Source organism: Pteropus vampyrus, unplaced genomic scaffold (assembly GCF_000151845.1).
Source record: "Pteropus vampyrus isolate Shadow unplaced genomic scaffold, Pvam_2.0 Scaffold535, whole genome shotgun sequence".
Classification (NCBI taxonomy): domain Eukaryota; kingdom Metazoa; phylum Chordata; class Mammalia; order Chiroptera; family Pteropodidae; genus Pteropus; species Pteropus vampyrus.
Genome location: NW_011889316.1, coordinates 599,124 through 621,144, shown reverse-complemented (window position 1 = coordinate 621,144; position 22,021 = coordinate 599,124). Strand labels below are relative to the sequence as shown.

General features: G+C 38.5%; 1 protein-coding gene across 6 annotated transcripts in view; it reads right to left on the bottom strand.

Annotated features, from left to right (window-relative positions):
* Positions 1–22,021, bottom strand: part of SUSD1 (sushi domain containing 1) — a 178,156-nt gene that overhangs the window by 53,971 nt on the left and 102,164 nt on the right. For 3 of the 6 annotated variants that reach the window (XR_002777866.1, XM_023525163.1, XM_023525167.1), the window contains 2 exons: positions 21,551–21,644; positions 16,774–21,191 (listed from right to left, as the gene is read on the bottom strand). The exons of 2 other annotated variants lie outside the window; for them this stretch is intronic. Coding sequence is in view for 3 of the 4 variants with exons in the window: in XM_023525163.1 (XP_023380931.1) it covers position 21,191; positions 21,551–21,644 (95 nt within the window). In the remaining variant the exon portion in view is untranslated. Of the gene's footprint in view, positions 1–5,773; positions 5,896–16,773; positions 21,192–21,550; positions 21,645–22,021 lie in introns of those variants that run through there. One more of the 6 variants, XM_023525165.1, reaches the window with a different exon arrangement.

The window sequence follows — 22,021 nt, the reverse complement described above, 5'->3', positions numbered from 1 at the left end:
TATCCTTGTTTTGAGTGTTTTCAAACCTTTAAAAATGTAAGAACTATTCTTAGGTGATAGGTCATACAGAAGCAGATGGCGGGCCAGATTTGACTTGCGGGCGAACACTTTATCGACCTAGTTTCCACCAAAATGCCTGTAGGCAAAGCTTACATAGATCCTTGAGGATGGGTGGCACTGTTGTCCCACAGAAACCTTTGCCAGGGCTGAAACCCCAGTACTCAGAGTCCAAGAAAACCTTCCTAGACTTAACGTAGAATTGTGACTTCCGGACAGCTTGTCACCTTCCCGAGGTCCTGCGGAGGATGGGCCACACAGCTTCATTACTTAAAAAAACTACAGACATCCATTCCTTCTCTTGGGGGAAAATCTTCACTCTTTCGCTACTAGGGACTCTATCCCTTAAAGTCACTCTACAGCTCCCTTCCCTATCATGGTATGCTCAAACCCCCCAAGATGAAAGGGGAGAACTCAGGAAGGAAGGTGGCCTGTAGACTGCTTCTTCTTTAGGCTCTGCAGCAAGGGAACACAGACTTGGCTATGCTGGAATGCTGGAATGCTGAGCAATGTGCAAAATAAACAAAGACAAATATCTCACTGAATTGTCCTGCTCGCTAAATTGTCCTGGGCTTTCCAGCCCAGGAGTAAGTTCGTGCTTCAACGTTCCAAGCTTAAGAGATCAGGCTGTCACTCCACACTTCGGTGGGTATTAGGATTTGGTATCCTCAGGAAATTTCTGAAAGGAGAGTCAGAGTTTTGGTAACAAAGAGGGAAAGTACTCTATTCAGCCTTCCCCAGGATGCTAGGTGATTGACTGTCTTGGCTTATAAGCAAATTTGTTAGTTATTTTGACCAACCAGTGGTCACTGCCAGCTGCCTCTCCAGGAGGACTTCTAGCATATCTGTGGTACGAAGAACTCTCGGCTAATTTCCACATTGCCTGCAAAAGCCTCTGCTTTAGGTGAATTGCTTGAGCTCTGTGAAACGTCAGCCATAATTCCAAGAATGAGAGGTCCAATGCCACTTCAGTCATGGCGCTGTCTCCAATCCCCCAGCCCAAAGAGGCCTTTTCAAAGCACACACTCAACAGTGCCTGCTCTTTATGTCATCGTCCCCTTGGCCGATCTCGGGCCTCTGTGGTAAGAGCCTTGGCTTCAAGCATGGTTCCTGTAGCCACCTGCTCCCCAGTAGAATGACCAGATTTCCTGGAAGAGAATATTCTCTACACAAGGAAATTTGAGATAGGAAAAGTCATCCTCGGAGTATAGGGATGGAGCAGATACTTGAGCCTGGGAAATTCATCTTGTGAAGAGTTCACAGGAGGCAGGTGTCTACTGCCCAGACTTTGAATGTTATTCTCTCAGGTGGAAACCATTATCTAGGTTGAGTTTTTGTTCCTTATCTGTGTACCCATCAACCTTTGACAATGAGATCATTTTTTATGTCAATACATATACAGGAAAGACTCAACGAAACTTTATTATATGGATAAATAAATGAAATGCATTCTCAGGAATGCAGGCAGTATTTGCTGAATTTTCCCTACAGCTCTAAAGAAAGGATATTTTATAAAATAGCCTTATCATTTCACAGAGCTATATAAAGCCCCCTGACTTAAGTGACTTTATTTTTATTTTTTTGATTTGACAAAATGATTCTTAAATTCAAGATGGCTGCACACATCTGCTTTCGGACAGGAAGAGGGGGAAAGGAGAGGCAACAGCCCCTATCGCACCCTTTATCAGCAAAGTAAAAGCTTTCCCAGAAACTCCCCTAGTAGACCTAATTGACTTCAGCCTAACTGACTAGAACTGTATTCTCTGTCTCACTATCTACAGCATTGATAGACCTCACCTCCTCGCCCGCTCCTCCCTTTGAAGCTGGCACAGCGTGAGCAGAGGATGCCCGCATTAGCACCCAGGTGGTGTTAAAGTTGCATTTTGAAGATCCTGGGGGCTCTGACTTCTATTTCTCTAGAAACGAGGTAGAGTTTTCCAAGAAAACTGAAGTGGGAACTAGGAACTATGGGGTCTTCAGGGAGGGCTGTAAAAGGAAGTGGGAAGAGGGCCTCTTTAAGGAAAAGAGGGCTCTGTGTGGATTTCCTTTCTGGAGCTGCTAAGGACTTGCCCCTTATATTATATAGGAGGAATGAGTCAACTAAGAAAGTCTCAGTTTCTGCTCTGCGATAATAAGTTTATTCTTCACTAATAGCTCTGTGATTATCTTATTAGGGGCCAGCATGTGTTTGGTCTGTGGGAAAACTGTGAGCAGAAAGTTCTAGGGGAGGAGAAGGCAATCATTGTTATGCTACTTTGCCCAGCTCTGGCAGAAATGATCCTGAAAGTTCATCAGTCCCCTTTCTTGGATGATGGTGATGATGACAATGACAACAACAATGATGATGATTATAATGAGGATGATGACGATGACAAAAATAATAACAGCAGCTAACATTTATTGAGCATTTAGTGTAAGCCAGGAATATGAATTATGTAATTTAATCCTCAATACCACCTTTTGGCCTTCTGCTATTGCCAACCCCCACCCCCATTTTTTTTCAGATGAGGAAGACAAGTGTGCTGAATGAACCATCCAAGGCCACCCAACTAGTAAGTGATAAACGCAGGATGCGAACCTTGGTGCAGAGACCCCAGAGTTCACGTCGCTAGCCCTTACCTTGTCCCGCTTCCTTTGGCATAGCTGTAGCTCTACCAGACTGACCTCTGGCAGTGAGAGAACGTTCTCCCTGAAGGAGAGAGCATGAGGCTAAATATCCTAATTTCCTGTTTCTTTTCATCTCATAGGTTAATAAGAAACACCTGCGTCGTATAAACACACAGACCATCACTGCTGCATGCAGGACACACCCAGAATTACAGTGTTTCAAGTGCTCTGTCAAGAATGGAGGCAGATGTTTTCTAGATTCCTCATATTCAATAAGGAAAGCAAATTCCTCTACTTAAATCTCATCCTTGACAAATAGAGGATTATAGTTTAAAGTATGCTTTAAAAAATCTTAGGGGAAAAAATGACTTAGAATAGTAAAATGGTGCACGAAGAAATATGAAGCAAATGCCAACTAAATGAAAGCGAAGACTAGTTATTTTAGATAAAGCAGAATTCAAGAAAAAAGAACTAAATTGAAATGAGGTACATAATTTATAATTGACATGTAATAGCCATTATCTTTTATGTATCAAATAACATGACATCAATATAGAAAAGTAAAAACTGCTGAAAACGAAACAAAACTACTAAAAAAATGAGATGTTTTAAAATAGTTCTATCGGTGTGTGACAAATCAAACATACAATAAGAGGAAAAGAAGTGAGGCAAAGAACTAAAAATAAATGATGAGGATCAATTCAGAAGAGTACGTTGTCTCTAAGTTTTGCTCCTGGGCTCAGACCCCAAGTCTAAGCGACAGATCCCATGGCTCTTCCCTCTGATGTGAAAGACAAGCAAAGCTGCAACAAATATCCTCGTACATGTACACTTACATAGCAACATCCTTATTTCTGAGAGGTGCATTACCAAGTGTGAGATTTCGAGGCCAGAGGTAAATATGTTTTTAGTTTTAATGGATGCAGCTGGATTGCATTCTTAAAGATGGCAACAATTCAGAGTCCTAAATCCAGTACTCTTTTACATTTTGCTATTCTAAGTGAAAAATAGTATCTCATAATTGCTTTCATTTGGATTACTGTCTTCCACATTTATTGGCCAGTTGTATTTCCTTTTCTATAAATTGACTATTCGCATCCTTTGTCAATTTATAGAGTCTCCTTGCATATTAGGGTATTAAATCTCTATTATATGTATCATTAATATTTTTTTCCAATCTATCGTTTGTCTTTTGACTTTTGATTTTGGTATTTTTCAATATACAAAAAAATTTTAATGTGGCCAATGCTATCTTTGTTTCCCTTCATCAATTCTAGGTTTCCTGATTTGCTTAAGAATTCTCCCCTTATCCAAATTTATGCATATACTCTCCTAAATTTTCTTCTTTTTTTCACATTTAAATCTTTAATCCATCTGCTCTATACTTTTTATATGTGATGTATCAGGAGGAGGTCCAACTTCATTATCTTCCTGATGTGTAGCCAGCACTACCAATTAAAAAGATGGATTCTTTCCCCCTTTTAATTTAAAGTCCACCTTTGTCCTATAGTAATTATGCACATGCGCCCAAGGTTATTTCTGGACCCAATGTGTTTCTCTGATCTATGTATCTATTCTTATGCCAAGTTCATATTGTTTTTATTACCATTGCTTCATAGAATTTTAAGTGGTAAATAACTACAAATGAAACAAAATGTAAAGTGAGAAGCTATTGGATTTGGATTTGGGTCCAAACACCATTGATCACTTTTGTGAGTACAGTTTCCGTGGAGCTATAATAGAGATGGAAGCTGGATTTAGCAATGTTCAAGAATGAGTGAGAAGTATAGATTGTGCTCTTGAAGAATTTGGCAGTGAGAGGATGGAAGAAGGTGGTATGATGGATTGAGTGGGAAGCAGGAAAAAGGAAAATGTTTTAGAGCTCAGGGAAGATTTGCACATTCGTGGCCCAAAATGAAGGAGTCAGTGGATAGAGACTGACAACTGAGGATACATATCTACCAAAGCGCTATAAATGTCTGTAAACTTCTTCCCAAAAGAACTAAAATAATGTGATTCTCATAAAATGCTGTTACTTAGTTGCAGGCTCCACATACGTATGCTGCCATCAAGGTCTGCTGTAACCTCGATTCAACATTAAACGCCATATTAAAAGAATAAATAAAATCGACTATATCTTCCCCGTTGGTGAAAACGATGAAGTTAATTTTGTCTCTGTCGAGTAGGATCCTGAGGACAAACACTGAGGGAGGAGACAGATGGAAGATACTAGATTCCAAGGCATCACAGGGCCTCTGCTTCCTGATAACCAAGATAGTAGCAGTGGTTTTACTTAGTATTTTTGCCTGTCCCCTTTTATTCTGATCCAAACAGGAGAGTGGCTAAACCAGCATCCTTAGGGCTCCGGGGCAGTGGTTTCCAAATTTGGCTGCATGTTGGAATTTCCTAAGAAGCTTTAAAAAATATCTCAATGCCCAGATCACCCTCCAGACTAATCGAGTCATGTGAGACCTGAGCATCAGTATTTTTTAAAGCTTCCCAGAATCCGGTGTGCAGCAGAGGTTGCGAACCACTGATCTGGAGCTTCTGAATCAGCTGACAATGTAACGCTGTTTTCTGAAACTGGGACATGTGAGCCTAGTGTGAAGAAATATTAGAGACAGATGACCGAGATGCCTTCCTGTGACAGAGTATGTTCTCTGTAAGCTGGATTACTTAGGATAGCCTTCAAAGAAAATGCTATTGGTACCTGGATTTGGGGTGTTTTCCAGGGCATGTCTAACGTGGGCAAGAATCAGCAGGAGTGTTTGCATAATGGGCTGCTTTTGTTACTGTGTAGGGAATAAAATAAGTTTAAATATCACAGGAAATGAAAAAGAAGCTACTTCAGATATGGAGTTGAATGTGAGAACTTAATTACTAAAAGTAAGAAAGAAGTCATTCACTTAGTAGTTTCCTAGGAGGCTAACTCATTTCTTTGTCAGCTCTCCTAGTAGCTGGAATGCTATTAAAACCAACTAAAAGGCATTTAAAAATTAACTGTACTACATATTGACATACAAGCACCTAGAACAAACACATATTCACACATACCCTAAAATCAAAGTTTGCAAAACTGAAAATATATATACCAGGAAACAAAATGAATAATATTAAAATTTAAAAATAGAACACCAGAGTGTCTCCCTGAAATGTAAGAAGCAAAAAGAAATATTTACTAGTGTTTGATTTTCATTTCCAGGGGTCAGTCTCTTCGTGACCTCTTCTTACCTAGAGAACAGGAAGTTGAGTTAATCATCTACAGAATTCTCTAATAAAGAGATGAATTTCTGCATTTATGTAACTTTATATACACAAAAAATTGCCAAGCTCAAGATTTAGAGCATGAAGTGAAATAACTCTGCTAGGTCCTGGTAGGTGAGCTTGGATAATGATTTAACCACTTTACAACTCAGTTTCATCATCTTTAAAATAGGGATGATAATTATGATGATGATAAGTAGATACCTACAACATAGGTTGTTTACAAAGTGCATAGCACAGGGTAGGCATTCAACAGTTGGTAATCATGCCTCTAACTATGTTCTATTTATAAACTGCCTATGAGACACAGAAAATATCCCTACCCGTCATTATCTGATATATAAGACTCATATAAAAATAGCTAAAATGTTTTGGCATTTATAAAAGATATGTGGTTTTATTTAGGGACACATTCTTCTGAATCTCAATTCTTGATTCTGATCCCTCAGCTGGGACCACTCTCCTTCTGAAGTAGTGCTCCTCTCTCTCATTTACTCTTACATGCCCTATCCCCACTGAAAAGCTGAAAATATAGTGAGTAAACAGAGCACAAACTATTGGTTTATTTTTAAACTTTCCAGATTCCCTTGGAGACATAATCATCTCCCATCAGCATATTGGCTCATGCTTCTTTCTCCTTGCTCTCTGCTGCAGCCACCATCCCCATTATAAAAACTCCTTGGAACCTCACACATTCCCATCTTCAATGTCACCAGGTACTGCTCTCTGGGACATTCATTATTTCAGTTCCATTTCCCCAACCTTTCTTTCTGCCCCATACTCCATCAATTCATGGCTTTTTTTTTTTTTTTTTTTTTTTACTCCTAAATACAAGGACCTCCATCATTACTTCATTTGAAACACTCACTCATATGCTAGTAGAGACATACCTAGGACTTTATAAACACCTAAATCTCAATGTTTTCAAATATTGCCTCTCCTCCATTCTTCCTAGCCTCTCTCTGACATTCTGATTATATGATTCAGCCTTTCACATTCTGTTCTCCATATCTCAAACTCTCTTTTATATTCTATAGATCCTTTTCTGCCTGTGCTTCATCTGGGTAATTTCTTTAGATCTGCCTTCCTAGTTTGCTAATTCTCTCTTCAGATGTATTTAATATTCTGTGTAACTCATCCACTGAAAAAGGATTTTTAAAAAATAGTTATGTGTTTTATCTCTAAAAATTCTAATTCTTTTTCAATTTTATTTTTTGAACAGACAATAAATCCACATGATTCAAAAATCAAAATGATATTAAAAAGTATAAATGGAGAAGTTTCTTCTTCATGTCCATCCACCCCCTTAGAGGTAATTACTTCAATTAGTTTCTTGTGTATGCTTCCAGCATGACTTTATGTAGGCAAAAGCATATGTGTATTCTTATTTTTCTCTTTTTCTTACACAAAATTTAGCATACTAGATATGCTATTATCAATTTGATTTTTTACTTAAAAATATATCTAGGAAATGTTTAAATTTGGTTATTTTTAAATCTTCCCAGTCACAGTGAATAATCTGATTACTTACTCATTTTTAAATTCCCATCTTTATTTCTATAAATATTCCATGCATAGTTATTTTATATTCTGTGTCTAATAATTCTAGTATCTGCAGTCACTAGAATCTCTACATGATAATTATAGATTCAGCTAACTCTTGGTCATAGTAACTTGTTCCCTTGAATGTTTGGTGATCTTTGAATTATTGTTAATAATAATTAATGAGGGACCTGAGGATCTAAATCGAAGATGCTTTCCTTCAGAATTTGCATTGGTTTCCACTTGGAACTAGAGGAAAGGGATATTACTGACCAGCAATAACTACAAGCACAATTCCAGGGTCTTGCATTTAATCTGAGTTTTTCATTTAGCCTCCATGCCCCTACATATTGGGGCCAAATTTTAGGCCTACACAGAAACACTGACAGCAGTGTTTTCCCTGGATATGTTTTTGGATTTTCATATAATTGACATGTCTCTTTCAGTGCCAGTACCAATTTGTTTACTGCAGGTTTATAGTACAGTTTAATATCTGGTAAGGAAAATCTTTTCTTCTTCAAAATTGTCTAGGCTTTCCACAGTCATTTATTTTCCCAAATGATCTTTTAAGTTATTTACTCATGGACTTTTCCGAAGTGAAACAATCTGTGAGGACTTACAAGGAAAATAATTAAAAAAGTGAATGTTAACTCCAAAACCCTTTACCAACACAGACAGGAATGAAAAAGAACTGAAAATAAGGAAAAGTACTCTAAATATGCTGTAGCTATGAAAGCTGCATTATACTAAACACGCTGAAGAATGCAACCAGATATAATGCCATTTGGAACAAATTGAGTGGATCCTACGACCTAACACCAATCTCTAGTTTATGATCATAGTGCAGTGTTATAGGTCCTAAGTGGAGGAAATTCCAAAGGTTCCCACCAGTATGAGTTCTGGGGTTATGGGCAAGCAGATAGAAGAATAAAAACACTCCCCTCTGGGAGCCCATTGACCCACCATTGATTGCTAAGGGATGACATGTTGCAAGAGATATTGCCCTACTAAGCACACTATTTCTTCTCTGTCACTGTTTCCTATCAGATTTGCGCAGTGTCTAGAAGCGAAACTTCACAATCACAGTGAAATCACATGCTAACACGATTGGAAAACTAGATAGAAGGTGATAGAGTATTCACACTTTATTTAAAATATTCTAGGTCAGAGAAAGGAGGAATTCTTGACAATTAACAAATACCAACATACTGCTTTGTTTTAACCTAGGAAATGCACAAGAGAAAAGAAGAGATATTAAAATTGATTTTTAAAGCCTTCTAAGTAAAGTATTAGCAAATAGAATATAGCAGCCGATTTAAATAGCAATACAAGATAGTCACGTGTTGGAACACTATGACTGTGTGTTCCAAGAATGTAAAGGTGGCTAAATACTAGTAAATCTATATTGATGTTGAACAAAGGGGGGGAAAGCATATGATCCTATGGTAGATATCAACAAAACAGTTTATAAAATTTAGCTTCCATTCCTGATAAATGCTCTTTGTTAAGTGGGATTAGGTGAATCATTTTCTTAATATTGAAATGTATCTTAAACCAAAAGCCAATATCATGCTTAGTAATTAAGCACTTATAATTTTTATAATGACATCGCTTTTATGTGATAAACATTGCAATTAGACAAGAGAACAAAACGAGATCTTTAAATATTGGAATGAAGAAGAGAGAATTATCATTATCTGCCGATAATACAAAGTCTAAGATTAAGCAGAAAATTATTGAAAAGTAAAAGTAAAAAAGAGTTCAAAATGTTTCCGTGGTATAATGTTAATACTCAAAATGAAAAGTCTTATGATGTATTACAAATATAATCCAAAATCAATCCATTTGTAAAAGTATAAAAACATAAAATTATACAAATACGTTTGAATGATATGAAAAAAACAAAAACTAAGAAATATAAAGTCATATGTGACTAAGTGAAAAGGCATACCCTGGGAATGGACAAAAAAATTTAGTATAGTATAAACATAAATAATCTTCCAAAATAATCTAGAAAACCATCTTATTTCTAGAAAACCATCAAAATCCCAACATGATATTTGTAGGAGGGAGCATTTTAAAAAGTATTCCAATTTTCTGATTAAAAAGGTAGTATTTCAAATTAATAGTGATTGGGAAAAGATAATCACATAAATAATTGTGTCATTATAGTTGTGATGAATAGGATGAAAGAAAAATGCAGGTTGATGTGAAATGTTTTAAATAAAATGTGGGTTCTTGTTTCGTTTATTACACAAAATAAATTCCCAATACAACAAATGTTTAAAGTAAACACTAAAATTACAAAAGAACTAGAAGAAAGACTGGACAAATATATTTGTATAATCTTGGGTAGAAAGTCCTTCTGAACACGTCATGGAAACCAGTGATCACAGACAAGAGATCAATAATCTCAACTATGTAATAACACTTTCCAATGACAAAAACAAACAGAAGTCCTATAAAGCTGAAAGACAAAGGACAAATGTGGAGATACACGTGAAATACAAATGACAGCCTGATGCTACTCTAATATAAAGAGCTGTGTTGTTATCAAGAATAAATCATTTCTCCTCCCAAGTAAAAAAGTATAAGTTCCTCAGCTGATAAAGTTTTTTCTCGTCCCTACTGACTCGTTCTCCCATACTCCGAAGGTGAAGGAAGGAGGTGGGACCAATGTCAGTTTTTATCACTCACTCCTACAAGGATCCTCTCAGTGCCCTTCACGCCTGCATGCTTGTAGTGTGTGCCTTCCCGGTATACCGCTCAGTTGTTTCTAAGCTTTGCGTTTGCGTTCTTCTTGGATCCACAACATCGCCCATGAATGTGGTTGTGGAGGGGGCAGTTCTGCCTGCCCCTAGGAGGAATCAGTTCATCGAGAAGCACAGCTGCCTATTTCCTGGTTCAGGTCATGGGAAAGGCCTTTTTTTCCTTTACAGAAAATCTCCATCTTTGTGAAACAAAGCCAGAGTCTGCCATGAATGGCAGTCCAGTCGTCCTCAGATTCTGTCTTTAGGCGGTCTGTCTTAGCCTTCAATGGCATTAGGAAGTCTCCTTCTCTCTTCTGGGTCTTCATGGGTGATTGAGGGAGGAGCTCTAATCATGAGTAACTACACTGGAGACCACTGTGGACCATAAACTTCATATAACAACTTGATCAACCACAATGACAAAATTCCCCCAGGTTGCATATAATATGAAACGTGGTCCCTGTGTCAACAGTCACCTACAGAGGCCAACACTGATTCCAATGCTGGGCCGCTCAAAATATTGTTGGAATCCGTCTTTGAAGATTGCCATCAGAGCCTGCAGCACAGTTTTTTGGTATTCTTAGTCCACAAGTGAAATCCTTTTCAGATTGTATCTGATTTTTGGAAATAGGAAAAAGCCGTTTGTCACATGCTCCAGTTTATAAAAGAAAAGTCCAACTGGCAAAGTTTTAATGATATGTATTTTACATGTATGTATAATGTTTTCGCCATACATAGACAGAGACAGAAAAAAACTGTGATAATAAGACCAACTGATGTCCTTTCATAGCTCATAAACACATTCCGAAGGTTGTTCCCAAAAGGGATTTCTAAAGATGTTTTTTAACACTCATAGCCATCACCGAAGTCAGTGTTCAGCCTTTCAAAGTAACTACGTAGAAGGAGGAGCATAATTTAGATGAAAATGTAGTATGTTTCAGAAAAAAAGTTCTCATTAGAGTCACAATTTGTCTAGCAGATGTTCTCTTTTTTCTAAATGTTATTTTGAAAGGCTTAATAAGCAAATCTTCCCAGGCCTACCTTCCTGTACCTTTTAATGCCCGCCCAATCTAATGCACCATTGACTCCTTCATTTTTACTTTGGTAATGTCTCCTTTACATTGGACCTTCTTCTCTGTCCCTCTATTGTGCTCTTTAATGTCTCTCTTTTTGAAATTCCATGCTTTGTTCACATTTTTATGCCCCCTCCCCCATTACTGGAATTACCCTCCTAGTGTTCTCTGTCTGACAAAACCCTACTAATCCTTCAAAGTCCAGCTCAAATCCAGCTGAGGAGCCTCCCTCACTCCTGCTCTCTGTTGTTCTGCTTGTCATTCTGAACCACTGTGCAGTGTAGAAACCCCATCGCTGATGGTACTCTGTAAGCTATTTACTGGATCTTGCGAAATGAAGGCTGGACTGAATTCTCAATCACAGGGCAAATTCGGGGTCCAAATGAAAGCAAATCACAGCAGTCCAGCAAGAGTTTCATTCACGCATAACGAATATCACATTAACAACAGATGGGGCTGAGCTTAACACTTCCAGTCTCATTCTTCTGAAACGGTATTGGGAAGCTTCCTGGGCACACTCAAAATAGAGGACATACATCAAGTTCTCCTTTGGGTTTAAGAAATATGACTCAGAGAGAAATGATCAATTGGAAATGGTCAACGAGAGCAGAATAGTATTCGGCAAGAAAAGAAAAAATATTAACCAAGAGAAGAAAGGTTGAAGATACATGCTGTGTGAGCCAAGATGAAAATCACTCCCAGCCTTTTGATAGTGAACATTTTGATCAGCTGTCTGATGTCCACCTGGCTTCCTACTCTGATGTTCTCACGGAGAACATTGGTTCCTTCATTTTTGCTGGTGTGCGAAAATTAAAATACAGGTATGACTTCCAGAAAAAAAAAATATCAGCAGACTTGTGAACTGTCTGATGCTTTTCTCCCCCTTGCAAGAGGATCTTGCAGCTTCTCTTTATGATATGTAAGACTTTTATGTAGTAGGTCCATTAACTCTTTGTTGACCATATTTATTGCAAACAAATTATTCTCATATTTCACTAATAATCTGTCATCCCCACTAATTTGAAATTGCCACCAATGCTTTATACTTAGAGAGGACTGCTAATAATGCACTTCCCCATATGACAGACAGGCTCTAAAGATGGGCTCAGGGGTGGACCCAGAGTAATTCCAAACTAATTCAACAATTACATTCAGGAAACTAGCAGTTTAAAAAACAAACAAACAAATTGGTGATTCAGCAAGATTTTCCCTGAAAATAATTTAAAAAATAATAATCAATACTCTTCGGACTTAGAGTATGTGGCATAAGTTTTGAGTGTGGAGCATTTCTAAAATACGATATAACTGAGACTAACTTTAGCTATGATTTTTTTTTTAATGTGCATCAAATCCCATCCCTTTGTGTTATGGATGGCTTTAAAAAAAAAAAGCTTTCATTTCACCATAATCATTCACTATAAAGCTTATAAAAATAAATATAAATTACTCTAGTGACCTATCATCACCGTCAAAACTGGGTTCCTTCTGGAAGCCTTGAATTTGGCCACTCTCAGGGACTATAGGACAGAATACACTAGGTTCTCTTGAGTTTGGCAGAGATAGATTTTTGCAGGCCAAGTGCACACATCTTGAATCCTGCTGAACCAAAGGCTGGGAGAGGGGACACGGGCCCATGGACACACAGAAATTGTGCCCTTTACTTCCCCAAGTCTCTGTGACTCACTTAGGTGGATGCATTCAGTCAAAGGTGAGAAAGCCTGACAGGCCCGGTTGCCTCCCTAAAATCCCTGGGCCATTGGCCATTTCCACTCCCTTGGCAGCCTTGGCACTTCTCCCTGGAGAGAATAGAATTATGCCCTTGGCTTTTGCTATAAAGTCAGATAGCCCCGTCAGAAGGACCCAGGAAATATTGTGGTGTAGTTTAAAGTTTATCATTGAGTTTATCATTTAGTAACTTGTGGTAGGCACAATTCTAAGGAGGCCCTCACAATCCCTGCCCCCTGGTGTTCAGAGCCTGTATAAACCTTTCCGCCTGAGTGTGAAGCTCTTCTAACCAATAGACTATGACAAAGGTGAAGGGATTTTGCAGATATAATTAAGGTTCCAAATTCGTTGAACCTGAGGATAACCTCTAGCTGAAAGCCAGCAAAAAGTTGGGACACTCGGCCATACAATCACATGGAAATGAATTCTTCCAACAATCTGAATAAGCATGGAAGAGAAGTTTTTCCCAGTCGAGCCTCTAGATAAAAAGGCAACCTGGCCAACACCGTGGGTGCAAACTTGTGATTCTCTGAGCAGAGAATCCAACTAAACTAAACCTGGATTTCTGACCTGTGGAAACGGGGGCCTAATAAATATGCACTGTTTTCAGTCATTAAGTTTGTGTCGATTTCTCTTACATGACAATAGAAAATTAATACATGTCTATGAACATACTCTTTGCTATAACTCTCTTGCAAATATTTTACTTCCTAGTTCCTAGCTGGCCCCCAAAAATCACATTACTAAAGATTCACAAAAAATTTTTTAAGAAATCTGAATTGGCACTTTGCAACAGGAAGAATGGCCTTAGTAATCAGAAATATTGGGAAATTTTCAGAAGTAAAGTCAAAGATATAAAATTTAACAATGAACAACATAATTCTTAAAGACGAAACTATTTTTGTTTTAAAAAATATTTTGGTAAACTATTCGGGTAAATGTGGATGTTTAGGGCATAGATTAACAAAATAATCAATCAATCTATTGGCTAAATTGTCCTGTATTTCAGGAATTTAAGGGATTTTATAATGAATAAAGATGGGAATGAATGGGAAGAGAAGAGAACTTTGAAAAACAGGGCTAACTGATATGCATAGGGATAAAATATAATAGCGAGTAGAATAATGGTCACCAAAGATGTCTACCTACCAATTCCAGCACCCGAGAATAGGTTACTTTCCTTGGCAAAATCACATTTTGTAGGTGTGATTAAGTTAAGAATCTTGAGATAGGGTGGTCATCCTGGATTTTCCAGGTATGCCACATGTAATCACAAGGATCCTTAAAAGTGAAAGGAGCAAGGTCACAGGGGTCAGTCAAGGAGAGATTTGAAGATACCGCACTGTTATCTTCGAAGATGAGAGAAAGGCCACAGCTAAAGAATGTAGACAGCCTCGAAAAGCTGGAAGAGGCAAAGAAATAGATTCTCCCAGCTGAGCTTCCAGAAGGAGCACAGCTCTGCCAATACCTGGACTTCAGCCCATGAGAGTCACGGCACACTTCTGACTTCCAGAATTGTAAAATAATAAATGTGTGTGGTTGTAGGCTACAAAGTTTGTGGCAATTTATTACAGTACCAATAGGAAATGAATATACTCTCCGTCCACATTATCTAAATGCCCAAGTCTGCAGTAAGATTTTGAGTGGAAATTATGAAAAGAGACTGAGCACCACAAGTGGGTCAGTAAGGGTGGAACAGGGACCCACACAGGAGGATGACACGATCCATCAACTGAACTAATTCACGGGAAGCAGAAACGAGGCCCTAAAGTTGGTCATGGGAATGTAACACATCCACCTCTACCCGCTCATGGAATTTTCAGAAATCTTAAAAAACAGCACTGGATGCTCCACAAATGTTGCAATAGAGAATTAAACCAACCTTATCCAAATCTTAAGTGTCTTGAGATTGAGTTTCAATTGAGAAGAAAGCCAGGTAGTTAGTACCCATCAGATTTTCATTCAACGTATGTATAATAGAATATTAAAGGGAACACTTTCTTTTCTCTATGAAATTTTATTTTTATGTTTTTTTAACAGTAAGGTATATATATATATATACACACACACACACACACACACACACACACATATATATGTGTGTATATATATATATATATTTGCACTGTGTTCACCTCCCATAGTTTTTATGCTTTTGAATAGTAATATACTTACATGTTTAAATTCAAAATAAGAAGATAAACACTCAAAAGACTTGCTCTCACCCTGTCTACATCTACTTCTTGGCTCCCTTGCTCCATTTATAATCATTTTCATCAATTCATTGTTATTTTTCCAGTGTTTCTTTATGTAAAATTGAATAGACATTTTCATTCTCCCTCTTTCTTACACAAAAGATAGCATCACATGTGCACTATTCTCCACCTTGCTTTTCTCATTAAAACAGTACATCTTAGAGAGCTCGCCATATCAGCGCCTAAAGTTCTTCCTCGTTCCTTCTTTACTACTGTGGGCATTCCATTGTGTGCATGGAAGCATCACAGTTCATTTCACCAGTTTCCTCTTGAGAGGATTTGAGCTGTTTCTAAGCTTTTGGTGTTATAAACTATATCATAATGCATAACCCTGTTTATGAGTCATTTTGAACTTGAACACATAGGATAGGTCCCAGAAGTGGAACTGCTGGTTTGAACAAAGGCATTTGGACAATGGCACAGGTGTTGTACCATTCTGTACTCTCATTAACAGTGTTTGAGTAGCTGTTTCCCCACAGCCTCAAAAAAAGAGGTTAAACTTATGGATTTCCCCCAAATTTACAGATGAAAAGGACACTTCGCTAATTTTTCTTAAAAGTGAGCTTGAGCATCTTTTCTTATGTTTAAGAGCCATTTATATTTCTTTTTCTGTGAACTATATTTCATATCCTTTGACCTCTAGTTGGACTCATTTTGTTTTGATCAAAGTTTCAAAAAACTGAGAAGAAAATAATAGGTTGCGAGTACTTCCATATTCTAAAATGAGGATTTCCAAATGGTCTTGTGACCCTTAGTTCAATACTCAGGATATAAAATGGTTTAAATTGCAAAAGTCAAAAGAAAGACGTTCTTCGGAGAAAGCTATTGGTGTGATGAGCATTTTCTCTGCCCCTCCCGCCCCCCGCCCCCGCAATGGTAAGGGCGAAGGGGTCTTCCTCAGTGCAATCCCAGAAAAAGGACCTTCAAAGGGACTGCCACTCAGAGAATTTGATTTGTGTCCCCTAAAGCTTCAGCAGACACAGTGGCCTGGTATCTGATTCCAAGGATAAGACACTTAAGGGTCAAGAAGCTGAGGCTGTCAGGCCAACGACAGGACAAAACAGTGGGAACCACGTTGAAGCAAGTCACAAAGTGTCTAATGGGTAAGAAAACCAGTCTGTGGTTGCAGCTATCTGTGGGGCAATCTCCTTTTGGCATGGCAAGGATGGAGGAGTTTACTGGGTCAAGTAGATACTCTGGAAAGTAACTATGCTGGAGGAGCCATCATGATGTGATTTCTCCTCTCCGACCTCCCCCTCCCCGAAAAAAAAGCAGACTTCCTGGGTAAGAAAACCCCAATAATGTTAGCAGTAAGAGGCTGTGGAGTGCGTTTTCAGGCGCAGGAGCTGAGGTAGTGAATCAAGATAACAAAAGATAAAACAAAATATATCAAAATATAAAATATCTATACACACAACAAAAAGTAAGCATGAACTACCTTGTAACTTGAAAACTAGAATACTCTAGACAGACATACAAAAAATTAAATGGAGACATATATCATGTTTTGGGCTAGAAGCACTCTTTATTTAACACATTCCCAAGAAAAATATCAAGATTTTGGGAGGCACTTGGCCAAATAATTATTTAGTTCATGTATAATAAATATGTATACATGAATAAATATATGAAAGCTGAGAACATTCTGAGAATTAACTGAAAAAATGGTAGCTTACTTTTACTTGATATAAAGAAACCTATTTTACAGTTACAGCAGGTGATACTGACACAGAAATAGATCAATAGAAAAGAGAAAGTTCATAAATAGACTTTTGTATATGATTCAGTATTTGATTCAAATCGCTAAGGGAAAAAATAACAGTTAATGAATATTAATAGGACAACTGGTTAAATGATTTAGCAATAATAAAAAAAATCTTCTCCAACCTCACCCTTATGCTAAAATAAATGTCAGATGGATTAAATATTTAAATGTTTTTTAAAACTGATGAATTATATTACATTGAGATTAGAAGTTCTTCTAAGCATGGCACCAAAGGCAGAATACATAAGGAAAAAGACTAATAAATTTGACTATATAGATTTAAAGTTTTTGTGTGGCAATGTATGACACAAACAAGATCAAGGGAAATGATAAACTAGAAAATTTGTTTACAAAATATATGACAGCTAAGAAAATTACTGATACAAAGAGCTTTTTCAAATCAATAAAAGACAAGCCAAGTACTGAGAAAAAAGGCAGTTCACCAAGACAGTATTACAAATGCCCAATCAACATAAAAAATAGTCAAGAAAAATGCAAATAAAACACTGAAACATCATTTTTCACCTACCAAATTAATCAAGGTTAAAGGTATCAACAATGCCTAATGGTGTTGAGGCCTTCTGCTGGTGAGAGTATGAACTGCTATCAACTTCCTGTAAGATTCATCTGACAAAATGTAGGAAATATGAAATGTATATAGTGGTTTTCATTCTAAACATGAAAGGAATTTCAGCTTTAGGAATTAAGCCTAAGTGATAACTGCATACAATTATGCAGACTTGTGTAAGAATAGTAAACATCTGGAAACACTCTAAATGCACAATAGAGTACTGATTAAATAAATTATGGTACAAATTTTCAATGCAATCATGATTAACAGGAAAATGTGTTCAAGATATGCTGATAAATGAAAGAAATGTGTTACAAAACTACATGCATTGTTTGATGTCATTTAGGTAAAAAAAAAAAAAAGTGTGCCAAAAAAGTATGCATATGCGTACACTTGGATGTGCACACGCACACACACACACACACACACACTCCATCACCACCATCAAAGGATTTATTCATTCTCATCTCTCTCCCGCCCCGCCTCCTGCCTCTGAAACAATGAGCATACATTCCTTTTTTAATTGATTTGCTTCATTGCATCCCCTCCCCACAAACTTGGGCACAGAAAAAGCCACATCTTTCCTCTTCATAATCAGGCACTTCCTATTTCATCAACAATGGCTGGCGTAGGCAAAAGGTCCTTAAAACATTATTAGAGTGCCTACTACTACTACCGGTTTTCTCTTAGATGAACAGAATGGAAAAATAGAAAGTTTAGAAAATCAGAATGTGAGGTGAGCGATAAAAAAGGAGCATTGAAAATTCTTATTTACTTTCTTTAAAATTAACTTAAATATTAATTGTATTCTGTGCTAATGTGGATTTTCAAGATAACTACTTCTGCTCTGGTCTTATTTCAAGTGGCCAACTGCAAGTTCAAGTCTTGAATCATAGGTGGACTGTTAACTATTTCCCTTAATGAACCTCCATCTGTTTGGCTCCTTCTAGCTGTGATGGGGTGGGGTGGGGGTGGGAGAGCACCTTATAGTGAAAAGATAGGTGTAAAAAGACATATGTGCTATAATAGTAAAGGTGCTGGTTAAATATCTACACATAGATACAGATACAGATATAGATGATATACATATACAGAGATGTAGTTTGGATATGTAAAGGCCTGACTCCTCCAAGGACCAAAAGCGCTGTCCGAAGATGAGCTGAAGGCCTATCAAATCCCAAGAATGAGGATTAGACTTGCCATCAGAAGACTTGGCCCCACAAGTCAAGCCACGGAGCCTTCTGAACTCATTTCTCCATTCTAAAATGGGGGAAACAATAATCCCTCCCCACACAGAACCACCATGAGGACAGAATGAAAGAATGCACGTAAACAAGATAGATAAATAAAAATTGTGTATGTGTGCACATACACGCACACACACACATACACGCACACACACACACGCACAGATCAGCCAGGGAACAATCTGCTCCATACCTGGACAACCCCCCGATTTTGTTTCCCAGCCTGGAAGCCAGCCCGAGATTGGATCTTGGTGCTCACCTCAACACACTCTCCCCAGGACAGCTAATAGAGAGGATCCTTCTTTCCTCTGTCCCCACCTTAGGGGTTTGGCTTTACTTACCGGTGCTCAAAATCCAACTCCGGGTGCCACCTGACCAGTCCTTCCACAGAAGGACTCCACATTCTCCCAGGAAGACCCACTATCAGTCTCCTGAGATGCCCCGCACCTTAACCAGGAATCCACTTGGGAAAAAAAGGACAGTATTGTGGTGAAGCTGCCAGGTGAATTTAGAAAACTTAAAGCTATCTTCACGTTTATGAGAAAACTATTAGAAAAGAACCGCAGGAAAATGGCACATCCTGTTTGCAAATGCTCGGCAACTGCTTCTGTTAAGGATTAACAATGAGCAACTTGGCATTATAATTTGGAACATTCAGAGAGAGTTTCAAAGTCCATATTTTTGCTATTTTAGTACTCTTTCCTGGACTGTTTTTACATTTCTGCACCATACCCAGAAGTACATTTTACTTAATATTTTACTTAATATTTAGTCAGTGATTTTAACCAGAAACTTTGACACTAAGCGAGTGAAATTTCTTCTTTTCTATGACGATTATGCTAAGTTCCCATGTGGACAACGGTAGCTTCCTTGGCAGTTAATTCTAGAGCTAGAAATGGAGGGGGCAGCTATAGAAACATAAGGTGTTTACAGAATGATAAAAAATAATAAGCGGGAGAGGCTCGGATTTTCTCTTTGGATAGAAGAGGGTTTGAGGAAAATCCTTACTCATCAGAGACCCTGTCCTATACTAATCATAGTAATCTGTAATAATTCCAAGTTTAACACAAGAGCTGTGAAAATAGTATGAGCTTGAATTGCACATAAAGATGAAAAGAAGAAAGCTATTCGTATTAGCCTATTGAGAGCTCTACTTGTAATTCACCTGAGATGAGAGCAGGAAGGGGTCTAAGTGCTGATCCTACGTGGTAGTCTAAGTTGCAAAGGACAAAGGATATAGGACGATTATTCCTCATACTGCCTGATAATGGTTAGGGAGGAAAGTTAAAGAATACTCATTCAGGCTTTAAAGTCAAATCTACTACACTCCATCTGTAAATTCAGCATATTGACAGTAGGCTCAGGACTGTTCACACCTAATGTGTAGATAAAAGGGATGATCATGTCACCTACATTGTCCTCCTTTCCTGTAAACACAGGGACTCTCGCCATGGGCTTGATATTGTTTCAACCCATTGTTACTACATGGTCACTGAATCTAAAGGTAAGCACAGCGAATTTTTATGAGACCCTCGGTAATAAAAAAATATTAACAAGACTGCTATAAACATTCATATGCAAGAGAAGAACTGTCTAAATTCACAGAATATTTTTACTGGCATGAAGACTTATGGCTTTTGAATATATATAAGGCAAATGGAACTGTATCAGACATTGCAGGAAACTTATTGAAGTGGCCAGGCTAGCATACTTTCTAATTAGATGTCAGTTAATGACAAGAAAAGGGCTGCTTCTAAAGTGTTTGACAAGTTTGCCTATGTCAATGTTCTCTATCTTTTCCAATGACCTCCTTCATAAAGTCAAATTTTAGCCCAAATTTATTTTTTTCAAGCTTGTATTTTTATTTTTTAGCCCAAATTTAAGCCCCTCTCACTGCTTATTGTAAAAGAATGGACTCTGAATTAATTAACAGAGATGCTATTTAGGAAGATGCATAGACTCTCAGTGATCAATACCTAGAGGAGCTGACTCTTGGGCATCACTCAGAGGAAAACACGGGCCCAGCCCATGTAATATGTAGCCTGTGGCTGATGTTATGTTGTATATCAAGGGTCTCAAGCTCATAGACATAAAACTGATTGTGTAGCAGGGAAGATGTCAGCAATCCCTGAGTTTCCACCTTTTGGAGAATTCCATAGTGACAGTCACCATCTTGGATCCAGAAATGGGACCAAGCTGGAGATGGAGAAAGTTTGCAGGCTCCCACATACATGTGGATGGAAGCCGCATGGGCCTCTGTGCGGGCACCTGAGGAGCTGTCATAACATCTGTCCCAACAGCAGTGGATTCTCCCCACGTAGTGCTCATCTGCAATCTAGACATGGAGAAGGAAAAGAGTCCATTGACATACTTTGATTTTCCCAGGATGCATCTCTATGAGCAGCCCACACATACTCATGGGAAGCAGCATGGAAGCTGAGCCACCACTCTGTGTGTGAAACAGGGCAGCATCCATCACTGATCCTGCTCTTCTCCTGGGGCAGGTGGGCCTCCCACCCCCCTCCACCCTGAGATGCAGAATTACTCATGCCCTTTGCCTGCCGAGCATCCGCTGGGCCCAGGACAAATTCCACCCACATTCCTTGACCCTCCTCGATCCCAGCTGTTCTTCAGGACTCCAGTCCCATCCTCCCTCCATTCCACTCATTTCTCAAAAATAACAGTCTCACATACCACACTGCTAAGAAAGAGAGGAACGTGAGAATAATCACAACAGCCATGGAGACCAGCCCAGCGCCCACCATCTGCTGCAGCGTGAGCGACGAATCTGCAGGACAAAACCACACACTGAACTTGTAGCACATGGAATCATGGCCCTCCCAAGGGGCACACGCCGTTTTAACCCAGAGCTTGGCCCCATTTAACAAATCAGCCCGAGAATGGACAGAGAGCCTCCTGAGCCCCGAGTTGGTCCTGAGGATGTAAGGCCTCAGGAAGACACAATTTCATGGTGTTTCTAAAAGGGAAGTATAAGACCAGGACACATTCAAGTTACAAGGGATGAAAAGGCTGATCTTGTACAGCATACGAATGCAGCATACTGTGTTGCTTTCGCTGGTCCTCTCTCTAGACAATTACACTTGATAAACTTTTATGGGCAGTTTTCCTTTGCACCGAGGAAGGAGTCCATCTGACACCATTTGG